Source organism: Eleutherodactylus coqui, chromosome 8 (assembly GCF_035609145.1).
Source record: "Eleutherodactylus coqui strain aEleCoq1 chromosome 8, aEleCoq1.hap1, whole genome shotgun sequence".
Classification (NCBI taxonomy): domain Eukaryota; kingdom Metazoa; phylum Chordata; class Amphibia; order Anura; family Eleutherodactylidae; genus Eleutherodactylus; species Eleutherodactylus coqui.
The window spans coordinates 153,524,160-153,541,984 of NC_089844.1; the positions used below are offsets into that span (position 1 = coordinate 153,524,160).

The following is a 17,825-nucleotide window of genomic DNA, read 5'->3' on the forward strand; positions in this document are numbered from 1 at the left end:
TATAGTCTTCACTTGTGTTTCTTCTGCCTCTCAGGTAACGTGGTGTGTAAGGACTCTGAGCGGGGGCCGCAGGCGCTGACCCTCAGCAGGGACGGTCATTTATTGGCCTTTGTTGGACCTACAGAATACACAGTAACCATCATGGACGGACGCTCTTTAGATGAGGTAATTCAGCAGGCAGGAACTGGTTAATATGTGGCCCTCTGGACATCGCATATCTCAGTGGTGTCAGACAGTTATAGGGGCGCACCCTTTCTATGGTAAGTCATATGGATGCAGTTGAGGGGGGGGGGGGGGCAATATTTGGGCTCTACTAGCTAGAAGCATAGGCACATGTCCATGTATTAACCATTCACCATTTTATAGGGATGTTCATGTTGAGAACCTCATTAAGGGAGTGCTGCTCTTGGGTTTGGTTCCTCATTCCACCTTCTCCTGGTGTTTTCCAGCTTCTGCGGGTTGATGTCAGCATACTGGACCTGGACAGCATCAAACTGGACTGCGCTCTGGGTCTTGCCTTCAGTCCTCGCCGTCCTTACCGCCTCCTGGTGTTCACCTCTGGAAACAAGATGCTGTGGCTGGACCCGACTACTGGTCAGCTGACTAGAGAGGTGAGCGCCTTACCACTGTACTCTGGGGGTGATGGGTCTGCTGCCGTCTAGGCCTGACATGACATGTCTACTTACCCCCAGGTCACACACTTGCACAAAGAATACTGCTCCTCGGTGGCGGTGAGTGAGGATAACAAGTACCTGGTGACAGCTGGTGAGCGGATCCTAAAAGTATGGGACCACGGCCTGGCCGGAAGCTCGCGCCCGCAGGTAACTTTGTGGTGCCTGACTGATTGCGGACAGTGGGCTCCCCCTTACCCGTGTCTTCATATTACTACGTCCTGCTTCTCTTCAGGTCTTCATTGGCCACTCCGAACCTATTCAGCAAGTGGACTTTTCTCCGGATCAGCAGTGTGTCATCACCGCCGGAGACGCCATTTTTATTTGGAACTTTGAAGCGGCTCCTGAAGTTGACGCTCTAGATGTCAGGTGGGTTCTTGCCATACTAAATAGGAATGATCTACGGTGCGGATTCTATTCACTGCCTGCTATATGACTAATCCAGCTGTATGGATAATGTACTATTTTCCCATCTGCAGTTCTGCAGGATGTGTGCCCGCCGCTCACCCGTCTAGCGTCATGGGGCGGTTGCCCCTCCCCCTACATTCCAGCATTGGTAAGTGCGATGTCAGCAATCTTACAAGCTGATCGTGGGCCTTATATTGAAGTGGGATTCCAGGCGTTTAACCCCTTGCAGTATTGATGACTTATCCCCAGGACGGGTCATCAGTAGGCGATTGGTGGGGCTCCACCGCTTGGGACTTCTGGCAATCAATTGATCACAGCCAAGCCAGAAGTGCATTGGAAGGTATAGCGCCCATTGATTTCCCTGGGAGCAATACCTTCTATTGCACTTCCAGCTCTGAGCCCAATGTGGACATCTAGCCCCGCTGCCATGAGTGTAGTGACTGAGATCATCTGATCACCGGAGATGCCGCGCAGCGGACCCCTCTGATCAACTATTGATGATCTATCCTGAGGATAGATAATCAGTACTGCAAGGGACTAAATGCCTGGAATACCCTTTAAGTGTTGGGGGCTTTATTTGTGCCTCCTATGAAGATCTGTCCGAAAATCCTGGACAAAACAGGACCTGACATGAGCTGAAGCCCCCAGTCTGGTTGTATGCTGTGGTCAGAGGTGGTCAGGATGTATGGAAATAGCTTAGTGTGCTTCATTACACCGTTTCCATAACTCCCATAGAAGTCGATGTTATTTGCACAAACAGCTTAACAGCATAGATCTCTGCCTGCGTAACTCCGACGACTTCTATAGGACTTACAGAAAAGGCATAGCTTTTTCTTGCTTGGCTGTTACCGATGAAAACCCCCTTTCAAGACCCCTTACATTCTTAAATTTATTCATTGTGTAACTTTCTAATATACTTTCCTCGCTGTTGTCAAGATCTCTGCTTGCTGTTAGTAAATAGGGGCATTTATTGTTTACATTCAGAGAGTGAAAACTCCTCCAGGTTACTTCTGCTCACAAAGTGTTACATGGTGTCATTTGTATCATAATGACAGAAGAGAGATTTGAGCTGCCGCTGCATTTAGTCGACACTGACGCTTTGTGTTATCATAGATCCATGCTAACCGGCAGTGAATGGAAATAATAGAATTCTGTCTTGATCGTATACATCTGACACCGGTATTGTTAGACTTTGATACATTGCAACTGTGTGAGGTGGACATGATCAAGACGCATTTTCAGCCTCAGATAAAGGAAGGTTTCCCCTCCCTGACAGCAAGCAGAGATCTTGAACCACAAGTATATTTGAAAGTATCAGAACCTGCTGTTTTGTTAAATAACAGATTGTGCGGATCAGAGAAGAGACTCCACTTTCATCTCCAGTGGGATGCCGCGGGTGTCGGTCCCTCGTCCCTGCATCTCCTCCCCTCCGCGCCTGGATATCAGCCCAGTGCACGGTGCGGCGCACACAGGTGAGACCCTCTCCAGCCCCTCATCACCAGTCCTGGATACTTGCTGTGCCCTAATCATCGTTCTTCTGGGCAGAGTCAGATGATGGCGATGAAGGTCTGGGAAAAGTTCACCATGAGACGTCGAAGGTAGAAGAGGTGGAGGTCCAAGATCCGGGGGAGAGCGCTGGCCACTCGTCTCTCATTATCATAGAAAACCAGGTGAACAGGACAAAGCTGCCCTGGGGCAGAGGGGGCATCGCTGCCGCTCAAGGGGAAGGTAAGGAAGTTACCTCCTGGCCAGTACTGAGGAGCACAGCCTATAGCTATAGTTTTGTCAGAGCATGCTGGGAGTTGTAGTTTTGTGAGAGTTGTGTAGCCACAAGCTGTAAAGACTGGTTAGCAGTCATCTTCGTAACGTGCTTCTTCCTTTCTTAGATTTGAGGCCGGATCCCCTGTGTCCTGACATCTACACACACTTCAACCCTCGCTTCAAAAGTTCCAGCCCTGCCAAGGTACGTCAATGCCCGGACCACCTACCTGCCCCGTCAGACAGTTCTCCATACATAGAGAAGCTCAAGTCTAAGATTATTACATGTTTTCTTCTACTGTCTGGTAATCCGGCATGTGGGATTATCAGAATCTCCAGACTATCAGGTGAGTAAAGATGCCTGTACACGGACTACTACCCAATTATTGGTCCTGTATTTTACACAGCAGTGTTAGTCATTCAGTGAATGGAGGCGGAGCAGGCCGGGGATCATTCCAGCCTCCTCCATTCACAGTAAACAGGCAGTCCTTCATAGATTATCAACTGCCTGTTCACACGGCCTGACAGTCGCTTAGCATTCAGTTCTCACTCAGCGGCTTGTACACGGGACATCTGACCCCCAAATTCGTTGTTTCTCGCAATTGTGCAGGTGATAATCGGCCCGTGTAAAGGTCTTCTTTAGATGTCTGCAGAACATTGACATTGTCTACATGTAGTTGCAAAGAGATCGGGACAGGCTCGGGGGAGTGCTAATGCGGTACAGGGAACATTAGAGTATCGGAAGAGCTCGGGTCATCAGATGTTTTCAACTAATAGGGTTTACTTTGATAAAATTGGAGAGCGTCTCTTTAAATGATATTTACAAGCTCTCATCCCAAATAGTTGCCCTGCCTGACATACAGCGCCCCCTTAGGTGTACAGGGTGAGTGAGAAGTTATGAACCGCCTGCATATATACAAGACACTTAATATCAGTTTGATCTTCTACACTGAATGCCCTTTATTAGACCCCCATCCAGTAACACGTTGGACTCCTTTAGCCTTCAGATCTGCAGTAATTCGCCGTGGTGTAGGGTCCACTCGGTGATGAAATCCTCCTGCAGGAATATCGGCCCCTGCGGACAGGAAGCTTCTTGTAGTTGCTGCAGATGAGATGGAGGTGCTAACATGTTCTGATCAGCTGACAGGAAGGGGTCATCGATTCATGCTGCTTGTGCCAAATTCTGACCTCCCATCAGCAACAGAAATCTGGATCCATCTGATCAGAAGATGTTTCTCCGCTGCTCAGAGATATAATCCCCCCCCCCCCCCCCCCCAGCCGTTAGACGCAACGAAGCTGGAACCGGTCATCTGCTGTTAGTCCATCTGTACTATGGAACAGTGAGATGTGTTCGCTGGTTGGAGCCCCACATTGTATTCGAATACTCTTGACTGTGCACCATTGTGTTAACACACCTGAATGCTCCACACCAGCAAGCTGTTATAACATCTGCTTTTATAGAAGTGGCCACGCTTGCTGATAATTGGTAAAGGTCGTTTCATTAGCAGCACCTGCCTGCTACTTGCCCTTTTCATAACTGTGGAAGCAGTAAGGACTCCTGCTCATGGGCGAATATTTGCTACGGAATCCGCAGTCGGAGTCGGCACCGCGAATCTACAGCAAATACTGCCTGTTACTTCCTATGGAGATCCGCTGCTTCTTATCCACTGGCGGAGGAAAAATCGCAGCATGCTCCATTCTCATGTAGATTCCGCGCAGATGGCTTCTATTGAAGTCAATGGAAGCCATCGATATGTGGCCCATCCACAATGAATACAGCGGACAGGTCGCGAATTCCACACCATCGCCTAGCGACGGTGCAGGGAAGAAAAAGGTTGAAAAAAAAATCTGTGCTGCGCATGCACGATGGTGAGCCGCCGGGTCCATCCGCAGTACAGAAAAGACGTCTGAATGACAGGTACACACGGATGCCGCTGCTGTCAGAGCCGGATTCTACTCGGGATTCCACAAGCGGAATCCGGCTCTGCCGTGTGCATCTAATTTTAACTCCTTCTAAGGACCAGATTTTTTATTATATCTTGATACGTGAAACTTTAGAATTCAAAGCCTGTGTACTTAGTGAATGCACCCCCCTACAAAGGGCCGTCACCTTCCTGACTGTGGAGCCCCCCTGTATTCTGCAGGGCAGGTGCGTTCCCTCCGATGACATGGCGGTGGTTTGTTTTCTAGGTGGCGTGTCATCCTTCAGCCGGGCAGGAGAGGCTGGTCCTCAGAACAGTCATCGGGTACAATGGTAACGGCAGAGGGAACATGGTGTGGAACCCGGACACAGGTATGATGTCGCTGCCATCAGCCCATAAATAAAGGGGTTCCAAGTTTTATAAGTAATAATCATCACCATTTCCAAGAAGTATTAGGGCTGATGGCTCTCAATGTGAAAAAAAAATGTTTCCGTTCACTGTGGGCAAGCAGAGGTCTTAAAGAACTTAAACAACAAGTATGTCCGGCCATTTATATTGGAGCTGCTGTAGTTGAGACTTGCTGGTCTCTGTCGCAGGGTTCTTCGCTTACACGTGTGGCTGTGTGATTGTGGTGGAAGATCTGCATTCTGGGTCGCAGCGTCACTGGCTTGGTCACCCGGAGGAGATCTCCACCCTGGCGCTCACCCATGATGGTCTGGTAAGTATCCCCCTGCTCTTCCCATCAGCCAGGCGCACTCATCGCTGAGGTTTCCCCCTTGTGCGCACAGATCCTGGCGTCGTCTTCGGGCTCCGGAGACGGTTCTTCTCTCTGTCAGATCCGAGTTTGGGATGCACAAGAAGGAACCTGCGTAAAAGTCCTGCAGCATCACAGCACTGAGGTCCAGGCCATGAGCTTCTCCAGGGACGACCGGCTGCTGCTCTCTGTCGGTGAGTAGGGTGTAATGGGAGTACCAAGATGGCTGACCTTCACTAGGCACTGAGCTGCCATCAGTTGTCAGAGGGAACCCCCACATTTGTATAACCGCTTAGCCCGTGTTCATACAGTGGATCTTATAGCCAACTTGATGTAGAATCTGTCCCAATTACCACCGCAGTTTAGGAGGCGGACCTGCATCATAATTTCCCCAGACCAATCGGCCTCATACACAGCTGTGCGAACATAGCCTTAGAGCCTTAGATTCTGCGGTCACTATTGACCATGGCATCTAAGGGGTTAAACAGTCACACTCCAATCCTATAACACAGCCAGCTCTTGCGCCTTTCCGACGTCTGCTGTACATTTACGAAAGATGTCAGGAAGGAAGTTAAAGCCACCGTGTGTCTGGTTATATAGGATTAAAAACTTTTGGTCGTTGGGGTTAAGATGATACATAGTACCTTATTCTATGTAGTCACAAGAGGTTGGCATGTCCGGCTTCACCTGAACCAGACCTGACTGCGCACATGCTTTGCACGGAGAGTCCCTTTAATGCTGATCATACAAACGTATTGCGATTCGGCTTCCAGACCGCCCTGCGGGAGAATCATTACAGCCCTGGAAGCCCCCGCTCCTCTGTATGTCCCAGAGTCTACAGTAAGTCATGAGCCTTTCTACCTGATGCAGGTGACTACAGAGACGGGACCCTCGCGCTGTGGAGCACCAGGACCTACGAGATGCTGGCGAGCACTAAGCTGCCACAGCCCGCACATGCCGCCATCTTTAACCCATCACACGCTGACACCTTTGCTTGTGTCGGCAGCAGGACTGTGAATTTCTGGCGAGTGGAAGACAATGGAGCATCGAGTCAGATGAAGGTGAGGCCCATGATGCATTGCTGCGACTGGTTAGTCACACTGCAAGGGGGGAATGTTCCACCTTTCTATCTGCCTGACAAGCTGCTGGGACTTGAGTTGCAATCCAGACGGTAATTTCCCCTAGAGGCTGGTGTTTATTTTTTGCTGATAAGAAATAGTCACCTGGTGTGGGCACCTCCGGCGGGCAGCAGTCGCTGTACGCAGCACATATGCTGGAAGGAGGAGTTGAGGATCCTCTCTGAGCTGCAGCGGCGTATTGACCGGAGCTTGAATAGGAGTTCTAGTGCTTGATGATAGGGGTGCTGCCGACCAGAGGTTCAGGATGGAGAGGACACCAAGAGGGGGCACTATTACTGCTGGTCCACTAAAGGGGAAAAACTATTACTGCTGGGGCCAATAAAAGTGGCCCTATTATCGCTGGGGCTAATAAAGATGGCCCTATTATCACTTCGACCACGAAGGGGGCACTATTACTTATTGGGACCTTTTGAGACGGGCCACTATTACTACTGAGAGCACTAATGGGCCCTGTTATTACTGAGAGCACTAAAGCGGGCACTTATTACTACTGGACCACTAAAGGGGGTACTATTCCTTTTGGGTCCTTTGAGAGGGGGCACTATTACTACTGAGATCAATAAAATGGCCTTGTTATTACTGAGACCACTAAAGGGGGCACTATTAATTATTGGGTCCTTTGAGAATGGGCACTATTACTACTGAGATCACTAAAGGGGCCCTGTTATTACTGAGACCTCTTTAGGGGGTCCTATTACTACCAGGCCACTAAAGGGGGCACTATTAATTATTGGACCCTTTGAATGGGGGCGCTATTACTACTGAGGCCACTGGAATAGCTGAGATAAAAAACATATGTCATCATAAGCCACTCCTCAAACCACGCCCCCTTTTACTTTGGCTGATATTTTTTTTATAACAAAGGTGGCAACCCTAACTGGGACCCCAAAAGTTCTCAGGTTGAGGGGTTGCTAGGCTAAATAAGGAGTGTAATCCCCTGCACTGGCCAAAGAATTCCTTAAAGGAAAACTACCAAAGTCTTCAGTCAGGTCGCCAAGAAAACACTTCCTGCCCTGTCACTGTGAATTAAAATACCCATCCTCATCACTTATACACAACTGACGCTATTTAAGTTGGTAGCTGTTATACAGGACTGCAGAAGGTCACGGCACAGACAGGAAGTGTTGTCATGTGGATGTAGGATTAGTTCCACATCTGTAATACTAAGCACTAATAACACAAGTGAGGCTAAATGTAGAGACTGATGCGGATGGTAATTTGGCTGTCCCCATGACATCACTGCACCTGACTGACATCAGCATGGGGATGACTCCTCAATCGCTCTCAGTAGTGCAGCCTGTAACTTCCAGCGATCAGATATCTGAAGTCCAATATTAACCTCCTTTAGGACCAGAGATTTTTCATTTTCTTTATCGTTTTTTCTCTCACCCCCTTTCCTTTCAAGAGCCGTAACTTTTATTTTATTTTTAATATACATATATATTATAATATATTTTTTTTTAAACTCGTTTTATTGAACAATGTATATAACATACAATATATGGGTGAATAACTTTGCGTACATCATAAGCTCTCTAAGATCGAGTGATAGATACATAGATACATTACACATCATATATATATTGACCTGGTGTGTTGGTTCATCTACCCAGGATATCGGCGGAGAGCAGCAGTTAGTGTTCTCTTTAGGAGGTAGCCCTGGACACAGCTCCCCTTAGTAGGCTTTGAAATGTATCTCGTGTAAAGATTGTGTTTGTTGAACCACACCATCTTCCCCATACCTTGTCAAACTTTTCCGGGCATTTCCTATTTTTATAGACTATTCTCTCATACGGCAAGACCGAGTTAATAATATTTTGCCATTTTAACAGCGTCGGGGGGGCGTCTGTCCATCCAGCGTAGGGCTATTACCTTGCGGGCGTAGAATAATACCTTGATGAGGAATATCCTATCATGAAATTGCCATTGCTCCTCGTCCAGAATACCCAGTAGGCACGTGGCTGGATCAAGTGGCACCGGTATTCCCAGCAATTGGGAATTCTGTGATTTCTCCCTAATATATATTAATGTCCGGGCAGTACCATATTAAGTGATTGAAATTTGCATTGGGTGCCCGGCAGCAGTGACATTGGCTCATGGCTGTCCTATTCATTTTATGAAGCCTGATCGGTGTCAAATAGCACTGATGTAGGATATATAATTGAGTTAATTTGTTATTTGCGGCTGGTGATACCATGGTATATGTAGACATTGCAGATTCCCAATCCTCATTAGGGAGGGAGGGAATGAGCTCTCTCCATCTCTCCAGCACTGTCATCGGTGCGTCAGGGATCTTGGAGTGTAATAGGTGTGTATAGTACCGATATCGGGCCTTTGGGTCCTTGGGTGCGCAGTATGCCTATCAGTGGGTATAGAGAGAGAGGTTGCCTGGGCTCTGGGAATTGTGTTGTCAGGGCATGTCTAAGCTGTAAATATCTGAAAAAGCCCGTTCTTGGAACTTGGTATAGCTGCTGTAATTGTTCAAAGGAGGCCAGAGCCCCATCAATGTACAAATGCTCCAGTGTAGTGATTCCCAGGTTCGACCAAAACTGTCTGTCTGGTAAGTTCATGAAATGCGGCCGTGCTCTATTGTCCCATAAGGGGGTTTCCAGGGGAGTACTCTCCTGTTTAGTCAATAGCTTGCATGCCTGCCACACATTTACTGCAAGTTTATGGATGGGTAACATCCATCTAGTTAGTAGCCCTGGCTTTTCCAGAGGGATCCAAAGTGATGCCTCTGAAAGAAAGAACATCAAGTGGGGCTCGGAGTTTGGGAGGGGAGAGCCCGACAGCCAGTGATGGATGTATCTAACCTGTCCTGCTAAGTAATAGAGTTTAAGGTCTGGTAATGCCAGTCCCGCCATCTCCTTAGGTAGCTGCAAAGTTTCCAAAATGAGTTTGGCTCTAGACTTCCCCCAAATAAATGATGCTATTAGTGAATTGGTCTTTTTAAAGAATTTCTGTGGTACAGTTGTCTCTGCATGTTCTAGACAGTATAGGTATTTGGGGAGTATTATCATTTTAAGGAGGTTTATTCTGCCAGCTACTGATAGTGGCAAGGAGCTCCAAGTCTTCAATTTAAGTTGGAGGGATGTCAGTAGGGGGATAACCTTTAGATCTAAGCTCAGGGTGTAGTCTCTAGTGATATGGATCCCGAGGTATTTAAATTGAGGGATGACTTGTAAATTGCAAATTACATCTCCCATCAACCATCCCTCTGGTCTTAGGGGCATAAGGGCAGACTTCTGCCAGTTAATGCGTGGACCTGAAAAGTTTCCAAATTGATCTATTAGAGAGATGGCCAACGGCAGAGTGCATTTGGCGTCCGACATATATAATATTATATCGTCTGCGTATAGCCCTATCCTAAATTCTATGGGCCCAATCTGGATCCCTCTATATGTTGCATGTTGTCGGATCTTCAGGGCCAGGGGTTCTATAGCGATCGCAAACAAGAGAGGGGAGAGCGGGCAACCCTGTCGGGTTCCCCTATGAAGTGAGAAGGAGGCGGAAGCCAAGCCGTTCACCACAACCCTAGCTGTCGGAGCTCTATACAGAATAGACATCCACTTAATAAATGAATCTCCAAATCCGAATCACCGGAGAGCCTCCATCAAATATGGCCATTCAACAGAGTCAAATGCCTTAGCCGCATCCAATGAGGCCAAGGCCCAGTTTGCCCTCCACCTCCAGCCCACCTGTGTAATCACTTGCGTCCTTCTGATGTTGTCCGAAGTGGACATTCCAGGGATGAAGCCAGTTTGCTCAGGGTGTATAATATCTTTTATGGCTTGATTCAGCTGAGAAGCAAGCGCTTTAGTGAGGATTTTGTAATCTGTATTGAGAGAGATAGGCCTATACGAACCACATTCCTCCGGGTCTTTGTCTTTGAAATAAGGGCTATGTTGGCATCTAGCATCGACTCTGGGAGGCGGTCTTTTTCAAATATATATTTATATAAAGAAAGTAGATGTGGGGTAATTTCTTCATTCTGGTGTAGGTAGACCTCCACTGGCAGACCATCTGGTCCCATAAATGCTGGTAGTTTGCTAGACTGGTTGCCTAATTCGAAGAAGGACTGTCAGGTGAAAAATAGATTCCTCTGGGCCTTTTCTCTCAAATATAGTAGATAGTCTCTACCAACCTGTGGCCATCTATCCCTTTTAGTGTCTGATGGGTCAGAGATAAATTTTTTTTCTAGTGATTGACATCGCTCCGCTAGGAGTTCCTCCTCTCGTGCTGCGGATTGAGGATCTGAAGCAGCCTCTGAGATAAGGCTTGAACGCCTCCCATATCAGCATCATATCGGAGTGTGTTCCATGTGCCTCGTAGTATAGTTGGATCTGATCCGGTATACGGTCATTTGGGCGGCGCAGCATGAGCCAAAATGGGTGTATCTTCAGTCTTTTAGTGGCAGCAGGACCTGGATTTCTCAGGGCCATGCGGATCGGCGAATGATCTGAGATCCCTTGGGGGAGGAATTCTATGGAGTTGATTTTTGGGAATAATGAGGGAGATCCGAATATGTAATGTATACGACTAAGTGCGTGGTTATGGGCTGCATGGCAGGATCCAGCCATCCTGTCACTGATACCATGGAGGCCAAGCGGGTTGCACTTGTGTCTCCCTCCGAGCACCACCTCCGAATCTATCTAGGAGGGGATCCATTACCATATTCGTGTCTCCCATGCAGACAAGCAAATGGGATACCATCAGCCAGGAGGGCTGTTGACGCGGGTGGTGGGTTATAGTAACATAGAAGGACATAAGGGTCATTATTAATTTTGGATCTCACGAAGATAAATCTGCCCTCTGAATCCTTTTTAAGCTGTTCCACTTCCCATCTGAGAGATCTTCCTATGAGTAGCGATACTCCTCTGGAGTATGACGTGTGACAAGAGTGGGCACACCACTGAACCCATGGTTTTAGCAGAACTTTTGTAGTTTGGGGTGTGAGGTGGGTTTCCTGCAGGCATAATATATGTGGTTTCCAGGAGCGCACCAAGGAACTAATTGTTGATCACTTTCTGGCTGATCCCATGCCCCTGACATTCCAGGACACAAAGATTACCTCCACCATAGGTAAGGACAGGTTAATCGGGTCCGGATAGAATTTCTTTCATCATTCTGGCTGTCAGGTGCCCCTCCACAACACCCGATAAGGTCTTTATCACACACTGTGTAATAATGTTTCCGTGCATCTTTAAGACAAATATAGAGCATCTGATGTATACAATTTAGTAACATTGAGGTAGTATACTGCCAACTTAGAACTTGAATAACTCGTAGGAAAACAAACGCTGAACGCTCTCTCTGCAAAGTTAGTATTCGTGGCAAACTAACATTAGGGGGAACCTACATAGTATAGCTTTTAGCCTCGGCTATACCTGAGGTACTATTAGATTGGCGGGTCGAGAATAAAAACCAACATTAACCTGTTGAGTGTTACCTAGGTGGGCCCCTGGAGAAAAGGAGGGAAGGGGGATGTGGGGGAGGGGTAAGGCGGGGGGAGGGGGGGAATAAAATGTGGAGGAGGGTTAAGGATACCCAGAGGGGGACAGCTCACTGTTATCCCTAGGAGAGAAGGGCGCAGCGGCCCGCAATAGACAGTGAAAGTCCCAGTCTTGTCATCTTAAGTCCAAATATGTTCAGAACATACCAAATGTGAAGTGTCTAGAATGCAGCTGGATAATTTAGTGTTATGACCATGTAACAGGCAGGAGTCCCAAAACCTAGAAGGAGAAAAGGGGTAGTTCTGTATACATTACAGTCATTCTAGTCGACGTCTAGCAGTTAGCCAGTCCTCCGCCTCAGATATATTTTATAATATTTAAAACATTCTATTAAACCTTTTTCCACATTTATTTTAGCCCTCATAGGGAACTTGAATTTGCAATCACTTGATTGCTTGCACTGTATACCGCTATACTTCAGTATTGCAGTATAGAGTAATTAGTGTCATTTCCTATTAAGCTGTACCATACGCAGGGCTTATTAGACATCCGTGCATGGAGCCCTGGGAGCCTTCACTAGGCCCCAGGATGTCATGCTAACCCATTGGCACCCTGCAATAGTGTTGCGGGGGAGGCGATGGGGCGCCGAAGCAGCTCTGCCTTCAGATGGCTGCTTGGGTCAGTTCTGATAGTGGCATTGTAATAACTGACTACAATTGGAGCCGACTCTCCTCCCCACACCCTTCATGACCTCATGATGTACGTTTACGTTATGTAGACAAGAAGGGATTAAAGAATGGTTTTACATTCTGCAGCATCACTGGGGATTGTGATAACGTTACTCCTAAGATCGCGCTCCCTACAGCTGTTTCATTCGTTCTCAGCATTGTCCCGTCCGTTGCATTCTAGGTCTTTAGAGCAGCAGTTCCGGATGAGGTCGGTGCAGCAGAGTTGACCTCGTTGACCTATAACCCGACCTCCCTGCTGTACACCGGGTGCAGCACAGGGCAGGTGTGTGTGTGGGACGCTCAGACTCACCGCTGCTTTATGACCTGGGAAGCGGATCAGGGGGAGATAGGTGAGTGCCCGCTCTGCGCCCACTCAGCTCCAGTAATGCCAGGTACAAAGAATTAACTGCTGCGCTCTGCCCCGAAGGTGCCCTGCTGTGCCGAGGGAACCGTCTGCTAACCGGCAGTAACACCCGCAGGATAAGGCTGTGGTCTGTGGCCTCCGTCCAGGAGCTGCGAGAAAAGGGCTCCAACGCCAGGTACGTAGAGCAGGACCGGTCCGAGGGCAACTTCTGCCGGGGGGTGTGTATGTTCTCTGGTTTCCTTCGTGGGTTATTCTATTAACTTGGCATTGTTTGAGATAAGGAAGTTAGATTGTCAGCTCTTGGGGACAGTGAATGATTGCAGCACCTGGAAATTAAATCTCTGAATGATTTTGTCTCTCTAGCTCTTCCTCTGTCCTCATGGAACAAGAGATGACACTAGATGGCGCCATTGTCAGCGCCACCTTTGACGATGCCTTGGAGATGGGGATTGTGGGCACCACGGCTGGCACCTTGTGGTACGTCAACTGGGTGGAGAACACCAGCATCCGTCTTATCAGTGGTCACCGGAACAAGGTATGAACCATGATGGTGGCAGAACGGAGTAGATGGATGGCTGAGCGTGATGACGTCATCTAATGTCGCTGCGTGTCTGCAGGTGACGGGTCTAGTGGTGGGTCCCGGGGAGACTCACTGCGCCACATGCGGGGAGGATGGAAGCGTGCGTGTCTGGTCTCTCCACAGCTGTGAGCTGCTCCTTCAGTTTCAGGTCCTTAACCAGGTAATGACTCACTACTGCCCTCTATATCTCAGTAGGCTTTATCGCAATTCACTGACACCAGTAATCTCCCACAGAATTGCTTGTGCGTGGACTGGAGCCGCCACCCGTCATCTGGTCAGAGGATAGCGGCGGGGTACAGCGACGGGACCATCCGCTTCTTTAGCGTGTCTAAGACAGAGATGGAGATGAAGATCCACCCACATCCATGTGCCGTGATGGCTGTTGCTTTCTCTCTCACTGGTCGGTGATGTAGCTGAGCTCACACGGTTCAGTGTAGATGAGGGGACTTGTGTGGTGACCATGTTGTTATCACACAGGTGACGTTCTCTTATCTGGTGGTAAGGACGGGATGATGGCGGTCAGCAGCCCGCGGACAGGAATGACCATACGAATACTGAGCGACCACAAGGGGTCCCCTGTCAGTGCCATCCAGTTCTCCCCCAGGAAGGTAATGCGCGGTAGAGTTCAGATTCCCATCTCCCAAGACGTTGGGGTTTAGATATTAACCCTATATTTCTGCCTCCTTTATAAAGCCTGAAGAACTCGGCCTGGAAGGAGGAGAGATCTGGTTGGCTGCCAGTTTAGATCGACGTGTGAGCATCTGGGCCTCTGATTGGACGAAGGATAAGTGCGAGCTCTTGGACTGGTTGAGCTTCCCGGCTCCTGACCACGACGAGGTGAGGAGTGAAGATGAACGGCCAAAGATGTGTAGATTCAGAATTGCTTCATGTCTTCTCCAGTCACCTCCAGAGCTGCATGCACTGTTCTGCTAGTTTCCTGTTAGCTCTGAGGCCGCAGCCTCCTGCTGATCTAGTGTCTGTACGGCGTGTTCTGCTGTGCTGTATTGTGGGAGGTGTAGTGTGAACCCTGGGTGTTATATGGTAGACTTGTACATCTCCCAAGCTGCATTGCACCAGAGATCTCAACTAAACTGGAGTATTTGGGTGGCCATACAAAGTACATAGCTGGCAGCCGAAAACTCCTTCAGCTGACAGTTGTCCTACCCGAACATCCCCCAAATATACACAAACATCCCCCATATATATGTACATTCAGCTCCACATGTGTTCTAAATGCAGTGAGGGGAGATAAGCTGCTGACCGGCACTTATGTCCTTCTCCGCCTTTCTAGTTCCCTCTGGGCCCGTCCCCCTCCTAAACTCCTGTCCCCCCCCCTCCTCTGTGCCCCCACCTCTAGATCTCTCTGTTTTTCCCTCTAGATCCTTTTACAACCAATCAGGAAGATCAGGTGCTTCCATTGCCCATCCAGATTCCTCTGTTCACCCCCAATTCTTTTTTCCCACCCTCCCTAGATACCTCTGCTTTCCCCTTCAAGTTCTCTACTTCCCCCTTGCAACTTATCTATCACAGAACAAAGAATCAGGTGCTTCCACCACCTTCTAGATTATTCTGGCCTGCCCTCCCTATATTCATCTGTTACCCCCAGATTCTTCTTTCCCACCCACCCTAGATTCCTCTGCTCTCCCTTCTACCGATGGGCTACTCTTTAACTTGACTCTTTACGTGATGTGATTTCTCTGTCTCACCTCCCGAGAGTCCTCTGGGAACTAATCTTCCACAGAACAAAAGGATCAGGCATTTTCACCCCATCCTTCTGGATTTTTCAGTTTAATTTCCTTCTAGATTGTTCTGTCCCCCTCCCGCGACTCCTGTTCACACCTTCTAGAGCTTTCTTGAAATCCAAACTTCCGATCCTTTTCTTCCCCTACATCTGGAGTTAGGCTCCCCCCTTCCTCCCCCTCATTACACTTTAGATGGTTGTTTTAGTCTGTTTGAAATTGGTGGTTTGGGCTCATTAACATTTAATGACCATTTTCCAGGTGGCAGTTAGTATAAATGTGAATGCAGTTCTGGCTGTATCTTGTCTCCACCGGACCTAGGGGTGGAGACATGGATTTCCCGGGTATACTAGTAGGGAAGGGTCAGTGTGACACCCCTCTGCCACGTAAACTCACCGCCAAGAATTTCATCTGCGCTGGTAGGAGACAAGATACAACAGTACCCTGTTTTAGATGTCCCGGCTGCATCATCCCATGTCCGCTGATTCTGTTACTCCCCCCGTCCGCCCCCTTCCCCCCCGGCGGTCTGCCATGTCCACTCAGCACCTCCCTGTGACTGCTGTAGTTGCTCTTCTATTTGTAGCTTGTCTGCTTTAGCTCAGCGGTGCACTCTGCCATCTCCCCTCCCATGCTGTAATTGTTGGTCCCCCCCCAGGCGGTTCCATCTCCAACGCTGTGACCTCATGCCCCCTCCTGGAAGCTGTCGCCTAACAGCTCCAGCGCAGCGCCTTCACCATGCAGACTGTCCCTGGCAGCCTCCCATCAGTGCTCCGAAATCTGCGGCACTTTGACACTACCATGGCCTCAGCTGTCGATGGCCCTGCCGCTCTGCCTTCAGCCCTTCGTGCTCCGGCGCACTTGCTCAGCCGCTGTCAGTCTCCTCGCCGGCCTCGCATTATGCTCCTAGCGCAACAGCTGGGAAAGGGACAAGGCTGAGCGGCGGAGGGGTGATTGACAGGAACCGGCAGGGAAGATGAGGCCCACCCATTCTTCTGCCCAGCCAATTTAGTTGTGGGCGTTGCTTGTGGGCGTGCTTCTTGTCTCCACCCATTCTTCTGGTGGAGACAAAATACAACAGTACTGATGTCATTAATGCCCAATTATTAATCATAGTCTTTCTATGCAGGGCGCAGATTCGCCAGTTCCGACACTCGCATCCTTCTGTCCCTGGCAGCCCGGCACGGTGGTATATACAGGGTTTGGAATAGAGAAGGAGGCTCTGTTCTACAGCTTGGCACAGAAGCAGGTAACGTACCATCTTATCAGGGAGTAATCGGAGCCAGTGCTGTGTCCAGATCACACCCTGCCAGTATATAACATACGCCCGGTCTCTGAAGTTTTCCCCGTCTGCTCCTGCAGGTTCTGCTGAGGGTTCCTCTGTCTCACTTTGCCACCTCTCTATCCATGTCGCCGGCAGCGTCGCTCCTGGTTGTGGGCTTCAGAGGTAAGTCGGGCAGCATAGCAGATAATACCTGGGGGATTAGTACTGATGTATGAAAATAGTGTAAACTGCGCAAAAATTATAGCAATGGCTGCAGATTGCGGCCAGTCGCTCTGAACGGATGCAGCAGTTGTCATTTGTTTGCTACTGGTCTCCATGCTGATCTATTTACCTGCACTGATCCATTGTAGCATTGTAGGTTTTCCCATTCACTGACAGCAAGCAGAGGCCTTAAGAGGCAGAGGAAATGAAAGCAATGTATATTAGCAATTTGTGGAACTTTTCATTATACGATAATGAAGCTTAATTTACATAAAGCCGGGATGTTTAACCGTTTCCTGTCTGTTCGCAGAGCGCATCATTCGCGTCATTGACTCCTCGGCCGGCACTCAGCAGGACTTCTCGGCCCATGATGACGCAGTTCACTTGTGTCGGATCTCTCCTTCAGGAAACGTTCTCTTCACCGCGTCCTATAACCAGGTGCTGGTCTGGGACATCCAGAACTCCTGAGCCCCCCCGTGTCACGTGACCTCGTGTACATAGTTTGTAAAATACAAGGATTGTTCGCTGCTTTTTACCAGAAATCTGTTTTAATTTAAATACTTTCTGAAAGTTTTTTTGTAACTTTTTGGAAATGTTTTATAAAAGTTATTTGTTAATGTTTTTTACAATTCTATTTATTCGCCGAGGGGGGGGGGGGGAGGGGTTGTAACTAGGAAATTCCTTCATAAAGGAGACCTGTCAGGTCTGTAAAGGTGCCCAGGCTGCTGCACTACAACATGCCTATTTTAAGGTTTGCAGCAGGAGGCAGAGAGGAGTCTGATGCGGCTCATTAATATTCACAGCTGACTCCGCCTCCCCACCGCTG

The 17,825-nt window shown here is 48.7% G+C and overlaps 1 protein-coding gene across 1 annotated transcript in view; it reads left to right on the forward strand.

Annotated features, from left to right (window-relative positions):
* Positions 1–17,620, forward strand: part of WDR90 (WD repeat domain 90) — a 30,304-nt gene extending 12,684 nt beyond the window's left edge. Inside the window, exons 22-43 of the mRNA XM_066576733.1 lie at positions 35–165; positions 450–611; positions 693–821; positions 907–1,040; positions 1,151–1,227; positions 2,423–2,551; positions 2,625–2,807; positions 2,966–3,042; positions 5,028–5,130; positions 5,356–5,477; positions 5,548–5,707; positions 6,384–6,574; positions 13,015–13,183; positions 13,261–13,372; positions 13,561–13,732; positions 13,815–13,937; positions 14,012–14,177; positions 14,255–14,385; positions 14,471–14,614; positions 16,643–16,762; positions 16,876–16,960; positions 17,310–17,620. Coding sequence (XP_066432830.1) covers positions 35–165; positions 450–611; positions 693–821; positions 907–1,040; positions 1,151–1,227; positions 2,423–2,551; positions 2,625–2,807; positions 2,966–3,042; positions 5,028–5,130; positions 5,356–5,477; positions 5,548–5,707; positions 6,384–6,574; positions 13,015–13,183; positions 13,261–13,372; positions 13,561–13,732; positions 13,815–13,937; positions 14,012–14,177; positions 14,255–14,385; positions 14,471–14,614; positions 16,643–16,762; positions 16,876–16,960; positions 17,310–17,467 — 2,978 coding nt within the window. The 3' untranslated portion in view covers positions 17,468–17,620. The remainder of the gene's footprint in view (positions 1–34; positions 166–449; positions 612–692; positions 822–906; positions 1,041–1,150; positions 1,228–2,422; positions 2,552–2,624; positions 2,808–2,965; positions 3,043–5,027; positions 5,131–5,355; positions 5,478–5,547; positions 5,708–6,383; positions 6,575–13,014; positions 13,184–13,260; positions 13,373–13,560; positions 13,733–13,814; positions 13,938–14,011; positions 14,178–14,254; positions 14,386–14,470; positions 14,615–16,642; positions 16,763–16,875; positions 16,961–17,309) is intronic.
* The last annotated feature ends 205 nt before the right edge of the window (positions 17,621–17,825 follow it).